The sequence below is a fragment of the Arvicanthis niloticus genome, chromosome 1 (assembly GCF_011762505.2).
Source record: "Arvicanthis niloticus isolate mArvNil1 chromosome 1, mArvNil1.pat.X, whole genome shotgun sequence".
In the NCBI taxonomy this organism is placed as follows: Eukaryota; Metazoa; Chordata; class Mammalia; order Rodentia; family Muridae; genus Arvicanthis; species Arvicanthis niloticus.
Genome location: NC_047658.1, coordinates 90,602,755 through 90,621,488, shown reverse-complemented (window position 1 = coordinate 90,621,488; position 18,734 = coordinate 90,602,755). Strand labels below are relative to the sequence as shown.

Here is an 18,734-nt window from a genome sequence, read left to right as displayed (position 1 = left end):
AAGGATGCTGAAAGGCTAGCTTTTGAGGTCTCTGCCATGCCTGGCCAGAGCTGCTGGTGTGGACCAGGTTGACATGCACTTTATAAAAGCCCTGATAGTGAGTTCCTGGAGCTTTGATGACACTAACTCAGCTCTGCCCCCAGCAGTCGTAGGTAGTATAAAACGTAGGTAGTCTGCTGGAGCCTGGCAGTGCTCCAGTAGACTTTATTTATAGACTCTGTTTGTTTATCCTAGCTTCATTTCTGTGGTGGTGACAAAACACCCTGACCAAAAGCAGCTTGGTGGAGGAAAAGGTTTATTTAGCTTGAAATTCCAGATGATAATCTATCCTAGAGGAGAAGTTAAGCGGATGGTCATTTCAAATGCACAGTCTAGAGCTGATAGAGACAGATGTCCCATGTTGTCTGCTCATTGCTGCCGATTTTGATCTAGTTTGTTTCTTCCTCTTACACGGTCCGGGATCTTCTGCCTAGGGAATGGCACTGCCCACAACTGTCTGGGTTCTTCTGTATCAACAACTAAAATAATCACACACAGACAGGCCCACACATCAACCTGATCTAGACAGTTCCTCAATTGAGGCTTTCTTCTCAGGTGATTTCAAGTTGTGGCAAGTTAAAGTTTTAACACTGACCATCACAAACATACACACATGTACATGTGTGTGCACAGGCACACGATCACACATGCTGACATTTGAATTTTAAGTGCTATAAAACATTATTCCTCGTTTTTTTTTTTTTTAAAAAAAAAAACCTACTTAAAAATAATAAAAACTCTCTTAGCTTTTCTGTCTGGCTTTGGCTTACAGGTATAGTTTGCTGAACCCTGGGATAAACAAGGGTTAAGGCTGCAGGATGAGGTATGCTGGGTTTGAATCAGAGTCTCTGCCTCTAATAGTATGGCTGTAGTCAAGTTGCCTTCCACAGCCTCACTTAGCTCATGTGGAAATGGAGGCAGTAGAAGCCCCTACTTCATAGAGTTGATGTAAGAATTGAGGGAGGGACCAGGTGAGACAGCGCACCTGGGCCTCAGATACACTGGCTGTCTTAGCTGTGGTGTCTCAGCTATCAGTAGGGCTCTTAACAGGTATCCTATAGCCGTGGCAGAACTGTTTGTGATATGAGTGTTGATACTCTGGTCCTGTCAAGTCATAGTCAAGTAGACTCCACAGAAAGGAGGGAGGCTTGGGAGGCACTGCCTTATTTCATGTAGTGACCATCAGTGTGTTTAAATAGGCAATGGCACATGTAGGGCATTTACAAGTAGGCCAAGAGAGCAGTGAGGTAGGCCTGAGGGTTCTGACCTGTGAGAATGCTCCTCAGGCATGCCTGCCTGCCTGTGTGGATGGGTGTCATATATACATGATTCTATATTTGTGTGAATTATCACTGAGATCGGGTTCTTCAGACTTGGCGCTGTTCATATTTAGGACCTGTGGCAGGTGAAAGGATGCTTGCTATCCCTACAGGTGTCCACACAGTAGTCTCCAGGACTTGTGCATGCATGGCTTTGTAATGGCAGAGGAGAGCCAAGGCTCCATGTAGATGAAGGGGCAATTACACTGGGTTTTCAGGTAGACCCACTGTCATCACAGGGCTGGTAGCCATGGAAGGAGGGAGTCACCGACAGCCCTGGTAGGAAGCTGTGACTGGGAAGAAAAGCACAGAGTGTACATTGCATGTTGTTGTTCCGAACAGTACAGGAAAGGACCAAGGAATGTGGGTGGCTTTCAGGAGCTGGAGAAGGAAGTGGATTCTCCTCTGAGTGTCCGGAAAAGAGCCTGGCTGTTCTGAACCCCTGAGTTTCTGCCCAGCGAGTCCTGCTTTGAACTTTTGACCTCTACAATTGCAAGCTAATAATGCATGTATATGGTTTAAGCCTTCAGTGTGTGGCGGGTTTTCAGCCGCAGTGGGGAGCTAATGCAGCTGGACCCAACCCCTGCATCTCCACTGCAGTGCTCTCTTCCACACTCCATTGCAACCTCCCAGCACAAGAAGTCCAAACCAGATGTTCCTAGGGCATTGGGGTGGTAAGGGGACAGTCACTTCTGGTTGGGAATCACTAGTTTAGATTTAGAAAGACACGGGGAAGGATGCATAAGTTGATAACAGTAGCTCCACCTGCAGTGTGGAGTCACAGGGTAGAGGGATGACTTTCCCACCTCTCTAATCTAAATATTAAACATTTATAGTAATACAGGTGGGTTTACTCTTTTGTTTTTTGTTTTGGCTTTCTGACTAAGGCCAAGGCTGGCATTAAACTTGCTATTATTAGCTGAGGATGACTTTGAACTCCTGACTTCCTGCCTCCCCCTGGTGAGCACTGGATACAGGCCTGCACTACCATGCTCGTTTCTTTCCCCCTAATTTTTAAACACATTAATTTGAAAAATACTGCCCTAGTTTTGTGTAGTGGCTGTGGGTTTTGTTGGGGAAGGCAGTCCTCTACGCTGCAACCCTGCAAACCGCTCTTCTGCTGGTTCCATTGGAATTGTTTACTGCTTCTTTGAAGTAAAAGTTAGTTTGGGCAGCTCCTATGTCCCACAGTGAGGATCTCCTCAGCCCCTGCTGTGTGACAGGTAAATTTTGCACTCCATGCTCAGGAGGAGTGATGGCTGCTCTCAGATGTTGGAGTGCCTCAATCTGGTTGGCAGTGCTCACTGATGGCAGCTCACAGCTTACTATGATGGTGTGGACTTCTGGGTCTCTAGCCCTGACTAGGAAGCCCCAGGGTTCCTGTGGCAGATTGTTTTAGGCACCTGTTTGTGTAGTAGTGATCATCTTGGAGACAGCATGAGAGTTTACAACAGTGGCATTTGGTGGTGCAGGGTGCCACCATGACAGTAGCTTTGCTTAAGTCAGTCCATGAGTCCCAAGTGGAGGATTGCCAAACCAGCTAGAGCTTCCCTTTGAGCTACTGTGCACTACGCTGAGCACCACAAAAACTCTGCAGTTGGAAGTTGAATGCTCCAGTTTGGAAATACTAGGGGGTGGAGAGATGGCTCAGTGGTTAAGAACACCAGCTGCTCTTCCAGAGGGTCCTGAGTTCAATTCCCAGCACCCACGTGGTGGCTCACAACCAGTTTGGAAATATTTATGTTTTCCTCTTGCCCAGTAAGTGTGGCTGAAATGAAAACCTAACACAGCGGGCTGAATTTCCCAGACCTTATCCAGTGACAGGTAAGCATGTAAAAGGCAGCCAGCATTGTCTGAGGTCTTGCGAATTCCAGGGAGAAATCTTAAGGGCTTTAGAAAAACTACAAGAAAAATTCTACCTGGGGAGGTGGTGGTAGGTTGGGGTGGGGTAGGGCTCAGCAGAATCAGAACACTTGATGAGCAAACATGACCTTGGTTTCAATCCCCAGCACCCACGTAAGTCTGTAACTCCTGCAACAGGGCACAGAGACCTAACAGATTCTGGAGTTTAAACTGCCAGCCACCCAACCAAAGCAGTGACCTCCAGGCTGAGTAAGAGACCTGGTCTCAAGAGAGTGATAGAGGACACCTGATGGCCTTTCTGGCTTCCATATATGTGTATGTGTGCACACATACATCTCTCTCTCTCTCGCTCTCTCGCTCTCTCTCTCTCTCTCTGTCACACACACACATGATAGATAGATACATAGATAATACATAGATACATAGATAGATACATAGATAGATAGAAAAGACAGAACAGGGACACCAAAGAAAGCAGATATTCTGGTGGAGTAAGCCATATGTGAATGCTTTTGTGAGACCAGCAAGTGGCCTGCATAGGAAACAACAAGCCCCGGAGTGACATGGCAAGTGGGAGTTCCTTCCTGAGTGTTATTGTTCTCCCAGTTATGGACAGGAAACTTTGGAGTGTACTTTAAGCACAGAACACTGGACACATAAGAGGCTCTAATAGTACAGAGTTGAGTCTGTAGCAAGATGTCTGGCTTGAAACTCTTGCTTAGCAAATGTTTTACAAATGGCTTGTTTTATACCATTGTTTTTTATTCCCCTCCTTTAGGTGTCTTCATTCAATCCATTGTCCCAATCTTTGTTCTAACAAGTTAAAAATGGAGACTCCAGTGGAGTTAAAGTTCACATTTACCTTGTGGGAAAAGCACCATAGTCAATAATATATACAACTTAGGAAATCCAGCAAGCTTTTATACTGGATTTACTTCTTACAGAGTAAAGAAGTATTCTTTACTGTCTGGCCAGTATTCTGAAGAATTGCCAGCTTTCCCTGCTAGGATTTTGCACCTCTTGTAAAGATGAATGCTTAAAAATAGTTACTAAAAAGAGAAAGGAAACTGTTAGGAAATAGGAAGGAGCCATGAAGGAGGGTGGGAGGATATATTTTGGTGGTAAGTTATAAATAAAATTAAAGTATCTTATACACAACATGATGAGGTCACCAATATACACAAATAAACAGCAGTGGAGCTTAGGAGAGTCATGGACCATCACAGTGAAGAGGGCAGGCTGGGTTCTTTGACAATGGACCATATCTGCTGGTGAGGACAGTAGTAATTCTCAAACTGAGTTAGAGCTAGCACTGGCCCGCAGAGAATCTCTGTAGATAGAGCTATCCATTTGCTGATTACATTTCATAATTGAAATTTAGCAGTTTAAAACAATTTTTTCTAATTTGTAGGTAATTTTTTAATAATTTCAGTGATCCCCAGTATCTGATTAAGATCTATAGTGATTTATTTTCTAAAGCAATTATGTGAATGTTAATAAGAAATATCCACAAACAGGCAGATTCATTTTTAAAACAGTATGTTGTTTAATAGTTGAATGTAATATGGTCATTGTATTTCTTGGCTTTCAGTACCTTTACAGATCAGATGTCTCTTAGTTTAAGTCATTTATTTTAAATTTATTTTTATTTTATGTGTGTGAGTGTTTTTTGCATGTATGTACATCTGTGTATCATGTGCATGCCTGGTAACTAAGAAGGTCAGAAGAGGGTATTAGATCCCCTGGAACTGGAGTTTAGGTGGTATGGGGGAATTGAACTCAGACTTCTGTTCTCAACCTCTGAGCCATCTTCACAATCCCACCTCTAAATTTGAAGCAGATGGTTAATTCAAATTTAAATTATTAATTTAAAGCAAAAGTTAATTTGGGAAAGGATACTAATTTCCTTTCTATTTTAGGTACTTTGAGGGTTTAAGTATTTTGGTACTCTGTTAGCTTTTGAAGAGATTACTAGTTATACCCATTGCCTTAAGTAACAGGTAATTCTAACCATATAAGGCTCATGGTGTAAAATGTAAGTAACATGCTGTTTTTAGACTGTTAGGTGGGTGAGCTTAGTCTTTAAATACTTGTTGTGCAAGCATGAGGTTCTAGTTTGATTTCCCCATATGGAAAAACCCAAGTGTGGTGGCTCACACCCAGTGTTGTGGAGGTGGGGATTGTAGGCCAGCCAGTCTGGCAGAATCAGATAGCTCCCATCCCAGAAAATAAGGTGGAGGTCAAAGAACACACCTGACCTCTACCTCTGCCCCCTTCACACACAGTTTGGGTGAGGGTTACAGTTTATTGATAAATTGTTTGTTTAATTGCAAAGCCCTGAATCTGATCCATAACACAACACACACACACACACACACACACACACACACACAGACAGGGGCAGGTGTACATGTAGTTACAGTATAGTTACAGTATGTTCCCCATTAGCAGCTAGTAAGGAATTTTATAGCTATTTTTCTGACAGCTACGTATATCTGTGTTTATAAACACTATGTATAAGCTGTTATTTGATTAGAGGACTCGTAGAACCTCTCCCCACTTCTACTCCGTCATCCTTCCAATACAGTCATAGTATAATTTTTGTCTGTATTACTATTTGATATCTAAGTTATTAAACTACTTATTTGCAGATCAGTGTAGAAGTGTTTCATGGCTGTCTGTGGACCTTTAGTTTTAGGTTTTTTGGTTTTTTTTAGGTATTATTGCTTTGTAGTTATATTTGCTTAATTTTATTTGTGGCTATTATATTACTGTTGTTACAAAATTACAGATCTTAAGCCTAGATCTCAAAATTCTAAAAGGCCAGTATGACAGAAACCTCATAGTTCAGTGCTTAGGAGGTGGAAGCAGAAGAACAGAAATTTCAACGTCATACTTAATTGCATAATAAGGCCAGACTGGGCTACTACATTTTTGTCTAAAAAACAAAACAAAACAAAACAAAAAATGTAAAAAACAAAAAAGATTTAAAAGGCAATAATTTGGAATTGTTTGTGATGGTGCATTATATCTTGTTTTCGGGTTTCTTCTTTCGTCCTAGGGGTGGATTGTAGGGCCTTGTACACGCCATGTATATTTCTGAGGCTGTATCAGGCCCTAATATTCTGTCTCAAGGCACCCGTAGGAGGTCAGTGATCAGGAAACTGAGAAAACTGCACACAGTCAGTTCTCCTGGACCAGCTAAAAATATCCCTTGGAGCTGCCTCTCGTGCCCACAGTGAGACTGTAGAAGTTCCGTCTGTTGTAATGTGTTAGGTTTTCCCTGTCTTAAGCTGATAGGTCTGTTTCTTCTCTTTTATTCTCTTCCTTTAGACTTATGAGAGTGTTTAATAGGCCTTGGGACTAAGCAGCTTCAGAGTTGAAGTAGGTTCAGACAGAAGCTTACAAGGCCCTGTGACTGATTTGATTTTTGGGCCCTGATTAGACAGGAAAAAGAAAAGGTTATACAATCCAGGATGAAGGGTTTGTGGCTGTCGGTGAGAGTCTTGAAGGATCTGGGTGCCTGAATGTTAGCGATTCCCTCTAGAGTACCTTCAGACTTCCTTCTGGAGTGTGAGTTTCATCTCCTGGTCAATGGGGCCCCCTGCCACACTTCCCTGGCTGGCATGATTTACCAGTGTTGGCATGTCAGTGTCCACAGTACTCAGGCAAGACTAAGAGGGCACATGCGGCTGCTGCTGTGGAAACTCCCTCACAGAGTTCAGAGCTCCACTCTGCTGGACTGGGGCCTTGGCTCCCCCAGCCTCTGCTCCTCTGGTATAGGGAGGCCTTGTTCTGTGTTGACCTGCAAAATCTGGTAAACAAGCCAGTCCTCTGGACATCTCCAGTTTAACAGGGGCACTGTGTGACACATGGTGCTGCATTTTGTGTAGCGATGCCCATCTTGATAACCATGCTACAGCTGTGAAGTGTAGGCTGCAGGGCCCGACACTCTCTTCCTTGCCTGCAGGTGGCGCTTCTCTGAGTTGGGTGTCCAGTGTCATTCTAAGGGTCCCCCCTCACTTTTTGGCAAAACAGCTTTTTCTTCTCTTGTATTAGTTCAGGGCTAAGATTATGCAGCCCTGCATTCTACCATAGTTTGTTAAAAAGTCATTTCTTCTAGGTGTGTGGCACACACCTTTTAGCTCCAGTATTTGGGCAGAGGCAGGTGGATCTCTAAATTTGAGACCACTGTGGTCTACATAGTAAGTTATAGTCTGGATAGTGTTACACAGTATGATCCTGTCTTCAGGAGGTCCTCAGGTTTCTAGTTCATTTGGGGCCTCTTCAAACTATTCAGCTTTTCTCTCTCCTTAAAAAACTCTCCTTGTGTCATTTTAATGGAAATTTGGTATCACATGGTAGGTATCACAAACAGCTTCTCAAGTCACTAGTTGAACCACAAGTTGAAAATAACACTTGAGGCTTTAGTAAATTGGGGTTTTATATGTCAATAAGCTGCCGTATGAACTGCAGAGAAAAGCATTCTCCACTTGTGACAAAGTACTTGGCACTTGAGGACAGGGTGGCTTGTGAGATGGTTCAGTGGGTAAAGTGCTTGCCATGAGATTGTGTGGCCCAGACATCCAGGTCCCCAGCACTCAGGTGAAAAAAGCAGGTGTGGTGTGTGGTGGCCTGCCATGGGATCCTTAGCAAAAGATGGCTAGTTAGATTAGCTGGATTGGGAAACTCTGGCTGAAAGTGGCAGTCTCTGCTTCAGTGTAAAACATGGGGAGCAACTGAGGAAGACACCAGGCATCAACCTCTGGGTTTCACGTGCATACCTACCTACACACATGTATGTGTACCTGTGCACACATGAGCTTCCACACACTTGGGCATGTACACACATGCAACGCGCATGTGCACGCGCGCGCGCGCGCGCGCGCGCACACACACACACACACACACACGTACATGCACACACATGTGTGTCTGTATCCATGTCAAGCAAATAAGGAAGAAATAGTTATTTTAGCTCTTGGCTCCAGAGGTTTTGGTCCATGGTTGCTTGGCTTTGTCACTTTGTACCTTTCATGGGAAAACAAACAAGCCTGGTCATTTCATGGTCCAAAAACATGAGAAATAGGAAATCTTATTCAAGGGTGTGCATGCCAGGTGACTTGCCTTTTCCAACTAGGCCTGATCTACTAAAGGGCCACCTTCCTCATAGTGGCAAACACCCTTTAGTAATTGGGTCTTTGGGCAGTTTTCTTCATCTTTGTGCTCCAGCAGCCTAGATGTGCCCTGCTTCCGATAGCTGGCCACATCTTGTTCTCTGTGGAGTTCAGCAAATCTAGTAGTTGATCTAAGCACTGCAAAGAGAAAGCTGGGAAATACCTTTCTTTCCATTTAAAATGAAAGAAAGGAATGTTTATACTGTGATGCGATGCCTAAGTTTCACAGATTAGGACCAGTTTTTCTCCATAGAACTGGCTGTGAAAAATTAGCTGTGATTACTTTAGGACCTGAAGTTAAGCCTTCAGAAAGGAGTTGTTTCTCAAAGCACGGCCTGGGCCTGTGTGGACCTCTGTAATTCAGGATCGTACTCTATACATACAGAGTCAGTCTAGAATGCTGTGTAGCCAACCATGGAGAAAGGCTGTAAGTGACCTCTGCAGCAAGCTCCAAGCTGAGGGCCACTGTCCCACACCATGGGGTTCTTGTGTTGGTTGCTGTTCAGCCTGTTTGTTTTCCTTTGGTTTTGCTTATGGTGCCCTGTGATATAAATTTCCTCCTGCCTGTTTTGTTAAAAATCCCCAGTTAACCATTTTTAAGATTCACAGATTTCTTTTCCCACACTTCTAATCTGAACTTCATTTTTTCCCATAGAGCTGAGAAGACAGAAGTCCTCAGTGAAGATCTGCTACAGGTAACAAAATAGATTTTTTGGGCTGGAGAGATGGCTCAGTAGTTAAGAGCACTGACTGCTCTTCCAGAGGTCTGGAGTTCAATTCCAAGCAACCACATGGTAGCTCACAACCATCTGTAATGGGATCTGATGCTGTCTTCTGGTATGTCTGAAGACAGCTACAATGTACTCATGTATACATAAATAAATAATTCTTTTAAAAAATACATTTTAAAATGTATTTTTAAATACTAGGGATCCCATTCCAAGCTCCATGCATGCTGGGCGAGTGCTCTACAACAGGGCTTTACTGTATTGCCCAGGCTGGCCTCAAACTCGCTCTGTAGCCCTTCTAAGCCTTAAACTCACAGTTCTGCCTTAGCCCCCTTCCCAAGCTGGAATTACACATCTGTGCTTCTAAGTGTCTTAAAACAATCTCTTTAAAGGTGTAGAATGAAAACAGATAATAAATCTGGGGCTGGCCGAAACTCTGGTAAAGCACCCTCTAACACACATAAGCCCTGGGTTCAGACCCCAATACGGGAGACCACTAAGGACAGACATGGGCATTGGGGTGGGGCAGACACAGGAGACTTGGAGCTTGTGAGGCATTTCACTTCCTCTTTCTTGGGTGGAACAGAAATAACTGAATTAGTATGGGTTTGTGTGGGGAAAGACGCATGGGATGGGATTGTGAGAGGAAGGGGATCTGAAACTTTATGTTATGGAGTACAGATGGTGCTAGTCCCACTCTCAAGTGCCAGGTATTGGAGTAGGTAGGGCTTGGTCAGTCTCCTGCACCGTGGTCTGGTCACAGGCCCTGGGCAGGCTGTTACTCTGATACACTGATGTGATGCTGCCCTTGCTGGGACAGGTCCTGTCCACTGCCTAGAGGTCCCAGCGGCTCTAGCCTGGAGCTCTGACATCTCTCCTGCTCATGCTGTTTCTCCCCAAATCTGGGCTGCTTGGGTCTTTGGAAGCTTAGGCTTGTAATAACGGAGCAGATGTAGCACAACCACCCAAAGGCCTGGGACACTTTGTGTCCTCAGCTCAGACCTTCCTTCCTTTTCCTGCCAGGACACTTTGGCCAGGGCCACTCTGCTCCATCTGTCAAGAAGTTCCCCTGACTTTGGTCTTGGAGAAGACCCTGGGGACTTTATATGCTTCATCTCTGTTCACGTCCCACCCACTGCAAAAGGCTGAGGGAGAGCGCGCCCCAGTTGCATGGAGTCTTTGTTAAACAGCATGTCCTGCCTGCCTTGTGCTTCCTTAACCTTTACATCAGTCTGTATAATCAAGTGTGGCTCTAAAGACCAAAAGTTTGGCCCTAGGAGTCTGTCCATTCCTTCCTGTGGAAAAAGGAGCTGGCATAAGCCAGAAAAGGGTTTCCCTCCATCACAGCCTGCCAGATAATCTTGTATTGCGTCAAGCACCTGCAGGCAGATTGTAGTCACTTTAATTTCCATGGACAGATTTGTTTTATATATCCTCATACAAATAGTGCACTGTTGGAATTTAACTTGCACACATCCTTTTGATAGTATCTCTATTTATTTATTTATTTGCTTACTGTTGTGGTGCTGAAAACCAAACCCAGGCCTTTGCACACAGTAGGAAAGTCATCTGCCACTGCGCTTCCTCCAGTCTCATCTGTACTTTAACTCCCCTCTTGGTTATTCCCGATCCTAATGCCGTGTTCGTGCCGTGCAGAGTCCTCATGCTGGGTTGTGAGGGAACAGCAATGAAAAGCCTGCAGTGCTCTTACAAAAGTTTCCTCTTGAATGTTCTTGGTCCATGGTTGGCTAAATGTTACGGATGTCCAAATCCATGGATATGAGGGTGGGGGTTGATTTAGGTTTTGAACCAAGAGCGGTCTAAGCTTGTATTCTTCTTTGAGTTTGAGCCACATCTACAGTTTAGTATATTTTTTAAAGCTTTTTTTTTTTTTTTTTTTTAAAAAAAAAAAAAGACAGGCAGATTCTAAGTTCAGGGCCAGCCGCCTACAAAACAAAAAAAGATTTGTTAAAGAATTACATTCTTGACACTTCTTAGTTTGGGGCACATATTTTAAATTCACTTTCTTCCTGAATACTGTTTATGCACTTTAGCTTCAGCTGGATTTTCATGTGTTTGATACCATCCGCCCCAGGACTTACATGATCACATTTAATCCTTGACATTCTGAGATGAGACCCTTATAGTTGGAGGAGAGCTGTCTATGTTGTCTGGGGTGTGAAAGCTTTGCCCCCTCTGGGACACCCTAGTTTGATAATGCAGAGTCTTCTTTGCTGTCTGTCATAACTGCTGCAGATTTTTTTTCTCTCTCTCTTCTGCTGTTTTTAACTTGAAGGAAACAACAACAACAACTCTACTGCCAGGGCTGACCTTGTTGCCTAGGTTGAGTTAATCCCCCAGTGCCTCAGTTTCCACTAGACTCAAGTGAGGATGCTGGCAGTCTGCCCCACAGGGAGAGACTAATGAGGGAATGGACCAAATGGTAGTGAGTCCTGACAGTGGAGCCTGAGAGAAAGGTTTGTTTGATTCTGCTCTGATCTCCACTACAGGGTACCAGGTTTGTGTTGCTGGCCTGTCTCTGAGGTGACACTACCTTTTCTCATCTCTGTCAGAGCTACCTTTAATTTTAATAGCATGGTATTGCACCAGGAGGCTGTGAACTGCAGTAGACAGAGACCAGAATGTCTTCTCTATTGCTTTTCTAATACTAGACATAGGAGAGAACTCGATACTTGTCTAGCATAGTCAAAGCAGAGACCTTCTTCTCCTGTGATAGACATTGGGCCAGGCACTTGGGGGACCAGTAAACAAAGCAGACAGGGCTCTTATTCTCATGGAGCTAACATATTGATGGAGAGTTCCAGGATTCTGAATATTCATTTCCTCTTATGGCACATAGAGACTGTGCTAGTTTTTTTTAATGCTCTAATGTGGCCACTGTCAATGGGGAGGTGCTATGGCACCTACTCCTGCAGGTCATAGTCCTGATTACTGGAGTTTGGATCTGAAGAGATGCTCCTGTGTCCAGGTACCTTTGAGAAACAGGCACAAAGTAACTAAGGGTCAAAATGTATTCTGCTTTGAATTTGCTGATTTTTCATTAAAATAGAAAGCATCCCTGAGGGTTTGCTCTCACTCGAGTCATTAGAACACACATTTTTAGCATTCCTTCCTGTAACAAGCAGCTCTCTTTGCCATAAACAGCTATATCTCAACAGTCTTATTTTGGGAGCTATTCAAGATGTGTGGGTCCCTAGGCCAGTTTTCCCTACTGCTGGGTATCCATTCTGCTGTGGGGCCTCATTAAAACAGAAACAAAAACCTAAGCAGGGCAGTGGTGGCTCATGCCTTTAATTCCAGCACTTGGGAGGCAGAGGCAGGTAGATTTCTGAGTTCGAGGCCAGCCTGGTCTACAGAGTGAGTTCCAGGATAGCAAGAGCTATACAGAGAAACCCTATCTCAAAAAAAAAAAAAAAAAAAAAAAAGAAGAAGAAGAAAGAAAGAAAGAAAAAAGAAACAAACAAAAAGAAACAAAAACCTACCCCAAACTTAATATGGAAGATGGTTTTTAATACTGATCTTGTTTTGTTTGTGCTATATGGGTTTTAGGTCTATTGCTCTGTGTGTGGAAGACCGAATTGCCTGTGTTTCTGGTGTCCCTATTGACTTGTCCCATGTGGCAGTAGGTAGAAGTTGGTTTGATGGGACCGGAGCTTTGTTGGTGCTCTAGCTGACAAGTTGACTGCCACTACTCTGCCTCATAGATATAGGCACAATTGTTCCTTAGCCTGAACAGATTCAGCTTTGGAAGGGTCTAGACTATACAGTGTAAGGAGGCTAGCTGTGCGCTTTCCTGGAGATGACAGCTTGGGGAGTGGAGTGCTACTTGGATCTAGTAGGTAGAGGCCAGAGATGCCACTGAACACACCACAGTGTACAGAGCAACCTCCTGCAACCTAGGACTGTCAAGTGTCAGCAGTGAGAACCAACTGTAGTGTGAGTGAATAAGAGTTGTCTGTCAACACCTAAGAGCTGAGCAGTTTCATTGCAGCTTGCTTTTCCTACCTCCATGCACACACCACACATGGAAGAAGCTGGATTTCTTCTTAAGCCCTGAAAATGTCTCTTCTGTCTCTGCTTTGACAGATTGAACGTCGCCTGGACACTGTGCGGTCAATGTGCCACCATTCACATAAGCGTTTGATAGCCTGCTTCCAAGGTCAGCATGGCACCGATGCCGAAAGGAGACATGTGAGTATCAAATGGGTCTTGGCCACATTTCAATGGCAGTTCAGTGGCACATCATGAAGCTAGGGTTTGCTGCTTTGTTAATCACCAGACTTCGAAGAAGGAAGAGATAGTATACAAATAACTGTGTCTCCCTTTTGAGTTTCCCACAGTTAATTTCAGGGTACCCGACCACAAAGTTTTCTCTCCATTGCATAATAGTTAGGATTCCGCAGTTGTGTAAATCAAGTGGGCATTTGCATGCATCTATGTGTCCAGGAATGCTTGCTTTGGTCTGTCCCTCAGAGACAGATGTTTCTGTCCCCACTGTTCCTGTTCTAGCCTGGCTTCTGCTCTGCTGACTTTCCACCCTTATCTCCATCCTTCTGTAGTTGTCTTGCTGGTTAGCCCTGTAGCTCTCATTGTGGGCGTCTTTAGAATTCCTCACCCCTGCCTCATCCCTACCTTCTCCTTAAGGTGAGACCTGGTTGTCATAAATACCTGAATGCCTGGGCTGTCATCCTGTTTCCCTTCTGAACCACATTTCCTGCCTTTAGTTTTTGTCCTTTCTAGCCAGTCCTCAGTCTGATTGTCAAGAGTCATTTGCCAGTGTGGGAAGATGCTGCATATTCTGTGGTGCTGGTGGCAGAGCTGGACACAAGGAGGTGCCCAAAAAGCTAGTGGGACCTCTGAAGGGGCTCTGCCTGTTGCCAGTGCTTGAATACAGTTGAGACTCATTAGCAGGACTTAAACTCTTTGTATCCTAATCCCTTTTTGCCTCAGCAGGGTTCTTTGTTCCTTGCTCCCACTGTGGTCCAGACACATAATACCCAGCAGTCCCTAAATATAATGCTGCTCTTTACACAGCCCTGTCCTGTTGTTTCTGTTGTCTTCTTTGAGATACTGCTCCACTGTCGTACCTCTTCATTAAAAACAAGCTGAATTTTTATCAAATACTTACTGTGTTTGAATGCTCAAGATAGAAGAGTGCTCATGGCCCGGTTGGGGGGTGGGTGCCACCAGTGGATAATTATAAAAACATGGTGAATAAAACATGCATATGATGCTATGAGAGGGAGGGCTGAGAACAGAGAGCAAAGTCAGGTGGGCTTCCTGGAGGGCTCAGTGCCTGAGCTGGAGATAGGAGAGTCGATGGTGGTGGGAAGATGTCAGCATTAGGAGCAAACCATCCTAGTTTCTGAAATGTCTGATGACTTTGTTTTCCTTTAAAACTTCAAGGAAATGTGCCAAAGAAAAGGCTCTGAGGAGGAACACGAAGAGTTGCCATGAGAGTGTCTAGAAAGATTGGGAGCCCTTAGGAGGGCATATAATGTGCAGAGGGGCTCCAGGAAACACAAGTAGAGCTCCCAAGGGCACAGCAATAGCTCACCACATGAGAAGAAGCAAGAAAGGGTGGGAAAGGAGATGGAGCAGCAGCTTTCTCCGCTCTGAGAGCCTCCATGCACATAGCAGAGCCCACAAAGCAGACCTGGCCTGTTTGTGTGGTTGGCACCTATGTCACCAGGGGAGAGTTTCTCAGTTCCTCCTGATGATGGAACTGCTACTCACCCTGGAAACCGGGCCTTTGTAGAGTTTCAGTGTGTAAAGATACATCTTTGGTAATAAGCTTATTTGTTCAGCAGACTTTCCTTGTTTATGTATGTCTGGAAACAGGGTCAAGGCTGTTGAGTCAGGGGGATCATGAGTGGTACTCATTAAAACAGGTTCTTTGTGATTTTCCCTCAGAGACTCGTGGAGTTCTAGAATTGCACGAAGTTTTCCCCCTCCCCCCACTATGCTTACATTTTATCTCTTTGAAAGGAGCTCACCTGAATTTCGACTTACCCTCAGTTATGCTCAGATCTTTCTGTTCTAAAAGCATGGCAGCCAGCCATGGTCTCCTTCTGGGTACTGGGAATAAAACCCAGGTCCTCTGGAAGAGTAACAAGTGCTTTTAACTGCTGAGACATCTCTCCAGCCTCAAAGAAAATTTCAATTCAGAATGTACTAAAGAACATGAATAAAGTTTGTCCCAGACCCCCTTTCTCCTCCAGAGCCACCACTGTTGGTACTTTTCTGGAGAGAAGTCCTCCCAAGTAGCACAAGCCAGTGCATGCAACCAAGTCAGGTGGTGTCTGACATAAGTGTCCTTTGCCCTGGGGAGGCAGAATGACATGGTTTTTCAGAATGAAAGCATCATGTTACGAGCACCTGGTCATTAGAAGCAGCCTCTCTGTTACTTCCCAGGCCTCTTCAACATATACTCTGAGACAACGCCAGTCAGTGGTATATAGGTGCTGACTAGTGTTGCCCATTCGTACCAAGGTCTGCACTTCTGCTCTCTTTGAGATTCCAAACCAGCCACTTCACCTCTGGGTCTGAGTTCCCTGGTTAGATGATCCTGTTGTTGATTAAGAATAAATCTCTGATAGGAAAATGATTGGCTTCATGCTTTAAAATACCACAAAGCTTGCTTAGATATTTTTAGGTACTTAAAACTATATTTTAGGATTATAGCCAAATCAAGACCAAGCTTAAGAGTGTTCTAGCCAACGTTTTGCAGTTGAGCATTTTATTACAGTTATTTATGATGATATTTAGAGAGCAAGGCCTATTCCTGAAACATAATCTGAAGCTCTAGAATCCAGAGGCTGGGGCTCTAGCTCTGGTAGAGTGTTGGCCTGGCATGCACAAAGCCCTAGTCTCGTCCCCAACACTACACAGACTGAGTGTGACAGTACCTGCCCATAATTCTAGCACTTTGGGATGTGTAAACAGTAAAGTCACCCTTGACTACAAATGGTGAGTTCAAGGCCAGCTTGGGATACATGAGACTCTGTCTCAAGAACAAACATGGCTGGCAAGTGGGTGAAGGTGCTTGCCATTTGTGCTTGATGACCTGAGCTGAATTCCAGAAGCCTACAGGGTAGAAGGGGAGAACTGACCCACAAGTTGTCCTCTGGCTTCCATGTTTGCACTGGTATAGGCACTTCCACCCCCCCCACCCCGTAAATGAATTATTTTAAATAAATTTACATTTTAATTAAAAATTAAAACAAAATCTGAAGTCCAAAATGGTCTGAATCAGAAACTTTTTGGATTTTCAAGTTAGGGATATAATGCTAGTAAAGACAGTGCTCCTATTCCAAAGTCTAAAACTCGGAAACACTAGTCCCAGGATTTCAGAAAAGCATACTCAGTCTCTGTTCACCTGATTAATTAGTAACAACAACAGTAGCCACCCCTGGTAAGCACACCCCGTGTGGGGACACCCCCCATGTGCTGGACATGCCCCCATTCAAGAGGCACCTGAAGTTAATTTAGTTAAAGGACAGCCACAGGGACAGTCTTCTTCCTGGTGCAGATTGCCTGGAGGGCAAGGGTACCCAGAGTGACCTGAAACAGACCAGTGAGAGCGACGGGAAATGACACATATGAATCCATCTTGTCTTTGCCTTCCAGAAAAAGCTTCCTCTGACAGCTCTTGCCCAGAACATGCAGGAGGCTTCAGCCCAGCTGGAAGAGTCTCTCTTGGGGTAAGTGGTACTTATGGAAAGCCCTGGGCCTGGATCCCAGGGGAGGTGGGCAGCTGTTGTATCTGGCAGCCACCATGGCAATTGGGAGCACAATGGTGGAGGCTCTTTCATCAGGGGAGCAGCTTTGACCTTGAGGAGAGATACCTCAAGGCTGCGATGCTAGGGAGGAACTTTTTTACTAAGAGCTTAGCCATGCACAAGGGTCAGTCCGTGTTCCTCCATGCTTGGTCATGAGCATGCCCACCCTGCATGCCAGTGTGTAGGCTCAGTGTTAGTACTGGCCAGTCCTTCAGTGTCACTCACTACCAGTGTGGCCACTAAAGCATGGAAGATGGTGTTCTCAAATGAGTGCATTTCCTGAATTATGTGGCTCATGTGGTGATTGTTGTAACTTCAAAGTGTTAGGCCTACTTTATTTTCTTTTTAAATATATTTGTATTTTAATTGACCCATATATAGTTGTATATTTATGAGTCTAAGATATGATGTATAATGATTGTATCTTGCTAATTGGAATGCTTATCAGACACACACACACACACAAACACAGACACACACAATGTGCACGTGCTCGCTAAGGTTTTCCTCTGAAACCCACACAGGTTTCCATCTTTGCTTCCTTGTACTAATGTCATTTTCCTCACTGACATCACAACAGTGATGCTGTGTCCAAGCCCATTGCTGATACTCTCTAAGTATTATCTCTCTTAGCCTTCAAAACAACCTAGGCAGTGGGCAGGACAGATGCTTGTGTTCATAATTGAGGCAAGGAAAAGGGTAAGGGAGCTCCCTGAGCACACAGCTGCAGAGCACAGAGCCTTATTCAGACTCTTCAACTTGGCTCTGATAGGACAGCCACCTCTCACCACACCACACCCTTTCCATAGAGAACCGGAGGGGCACTATGGAAAAGAAGGGCAGGAGGGTGGGTGGAGTCCATGGAGTCACACATTTGCGTGTGTATTTGGGGTTGCATCAGCTGTGTGTTTAATGAGAAGGAAGTATGACGTTCAGTAACCCAGTGGCCGTGGCACGTGTTAGTGCCCGTGGCATATGCCAGTCAGCCACCTCCTCTGCTGTTGAGAGCCAGTTTTTATGGTGCCGTGGAGGAACCCACATCGGTACATGGTAAGCTGGAGACCCAATTTCTGGGTTGACTCTGGAGGAAGTACCTCTGAGGCTAGACTCACTCAGACACAAAACCACATGTAAGGAGTGAAGTGAGTGAGTGACCTTTGCACATGGTAAGTTTTTTCTGGGTATTTGAGAATACTCTTTCTCACCTAACTTGAGAACCTAATTCTTGTTTAAGATATGATCTCACTGTTCACACTTTATTTCCACCCACGTTAGTTACATTCGAGAGACAGTGCATCCCTCCTTCCCTTCAGCTTCCTGTTCCCAGGTTGGAACCTAGGTCCTCATACACTCTAGGCAGGAACTATAGCTTCAGTGAACCACCTTTCTGTCTCCATTCATTTCATTTTAAAAGCCCAAATCTGGACCTGAATTTTAGGTGATAGCACACATACAAAACATTGTAAGGGTTTTGTTGGGTAGTGCTCTGCTGTGTTCCTGTCATGGCAGAATGCAGCCACATGACAGCTTGGTTTAACAAGTGCATGGCTGTTGTTTGGTGTCTTCTCCATAAAGGAAGATGCTGGAGACCTGTGGAGATGCTGAGAATCAGCTGGCTCTTGAACTCTCACAGCACGAAGTCTTTGTGGAGAAGGAGATCGTGGACCCTCTCTATGGCATAGCCGAGGTGGGTGCCCTGTGCTGCCTGGCCTGGCAGAGATCAGACAGTAAATGGCTAGTGTGTTTCTATGGAACCCTAGTCAGTGGCTTTAATGTAGACCTATTTGGGGAAGTAAAGGAAGTTTG

The 18,734-nt window shown here is 44.7% G+C and overlaps 1 protein-coding gene across 1 annotated transcript in view; it reads left to right on the top strand.

Moving 5' to 3' along the window:
• Positions 1-18,734, top strand: part of Arhgap17 (Rho GTPase activating protein 17) — a 75,907-nt gene that overhangs the window by 28,752 nt on the left and 28,421 nt on the right. Inside the window, exons 2-5 of the mRNA XM_076928315.1 lie at positions 9,054-9,093; positions 13,234-13,338; positions 16,777-16,850; positions 18,504-18,615. Of these exons, the coding sequence (XP_076784430.1) occupies positions 9,054-9,093; positions 13,234-13,338; positions 16,777-16,850; positions 18,504-18,615 (331 nt within the window). The remainder of the gene's footprint in view (positions 1-9,053; positions 9,094-13,233; positions 13,339-16,776; positions 16,851-18,503; positions 18,616-18,734) is intronic.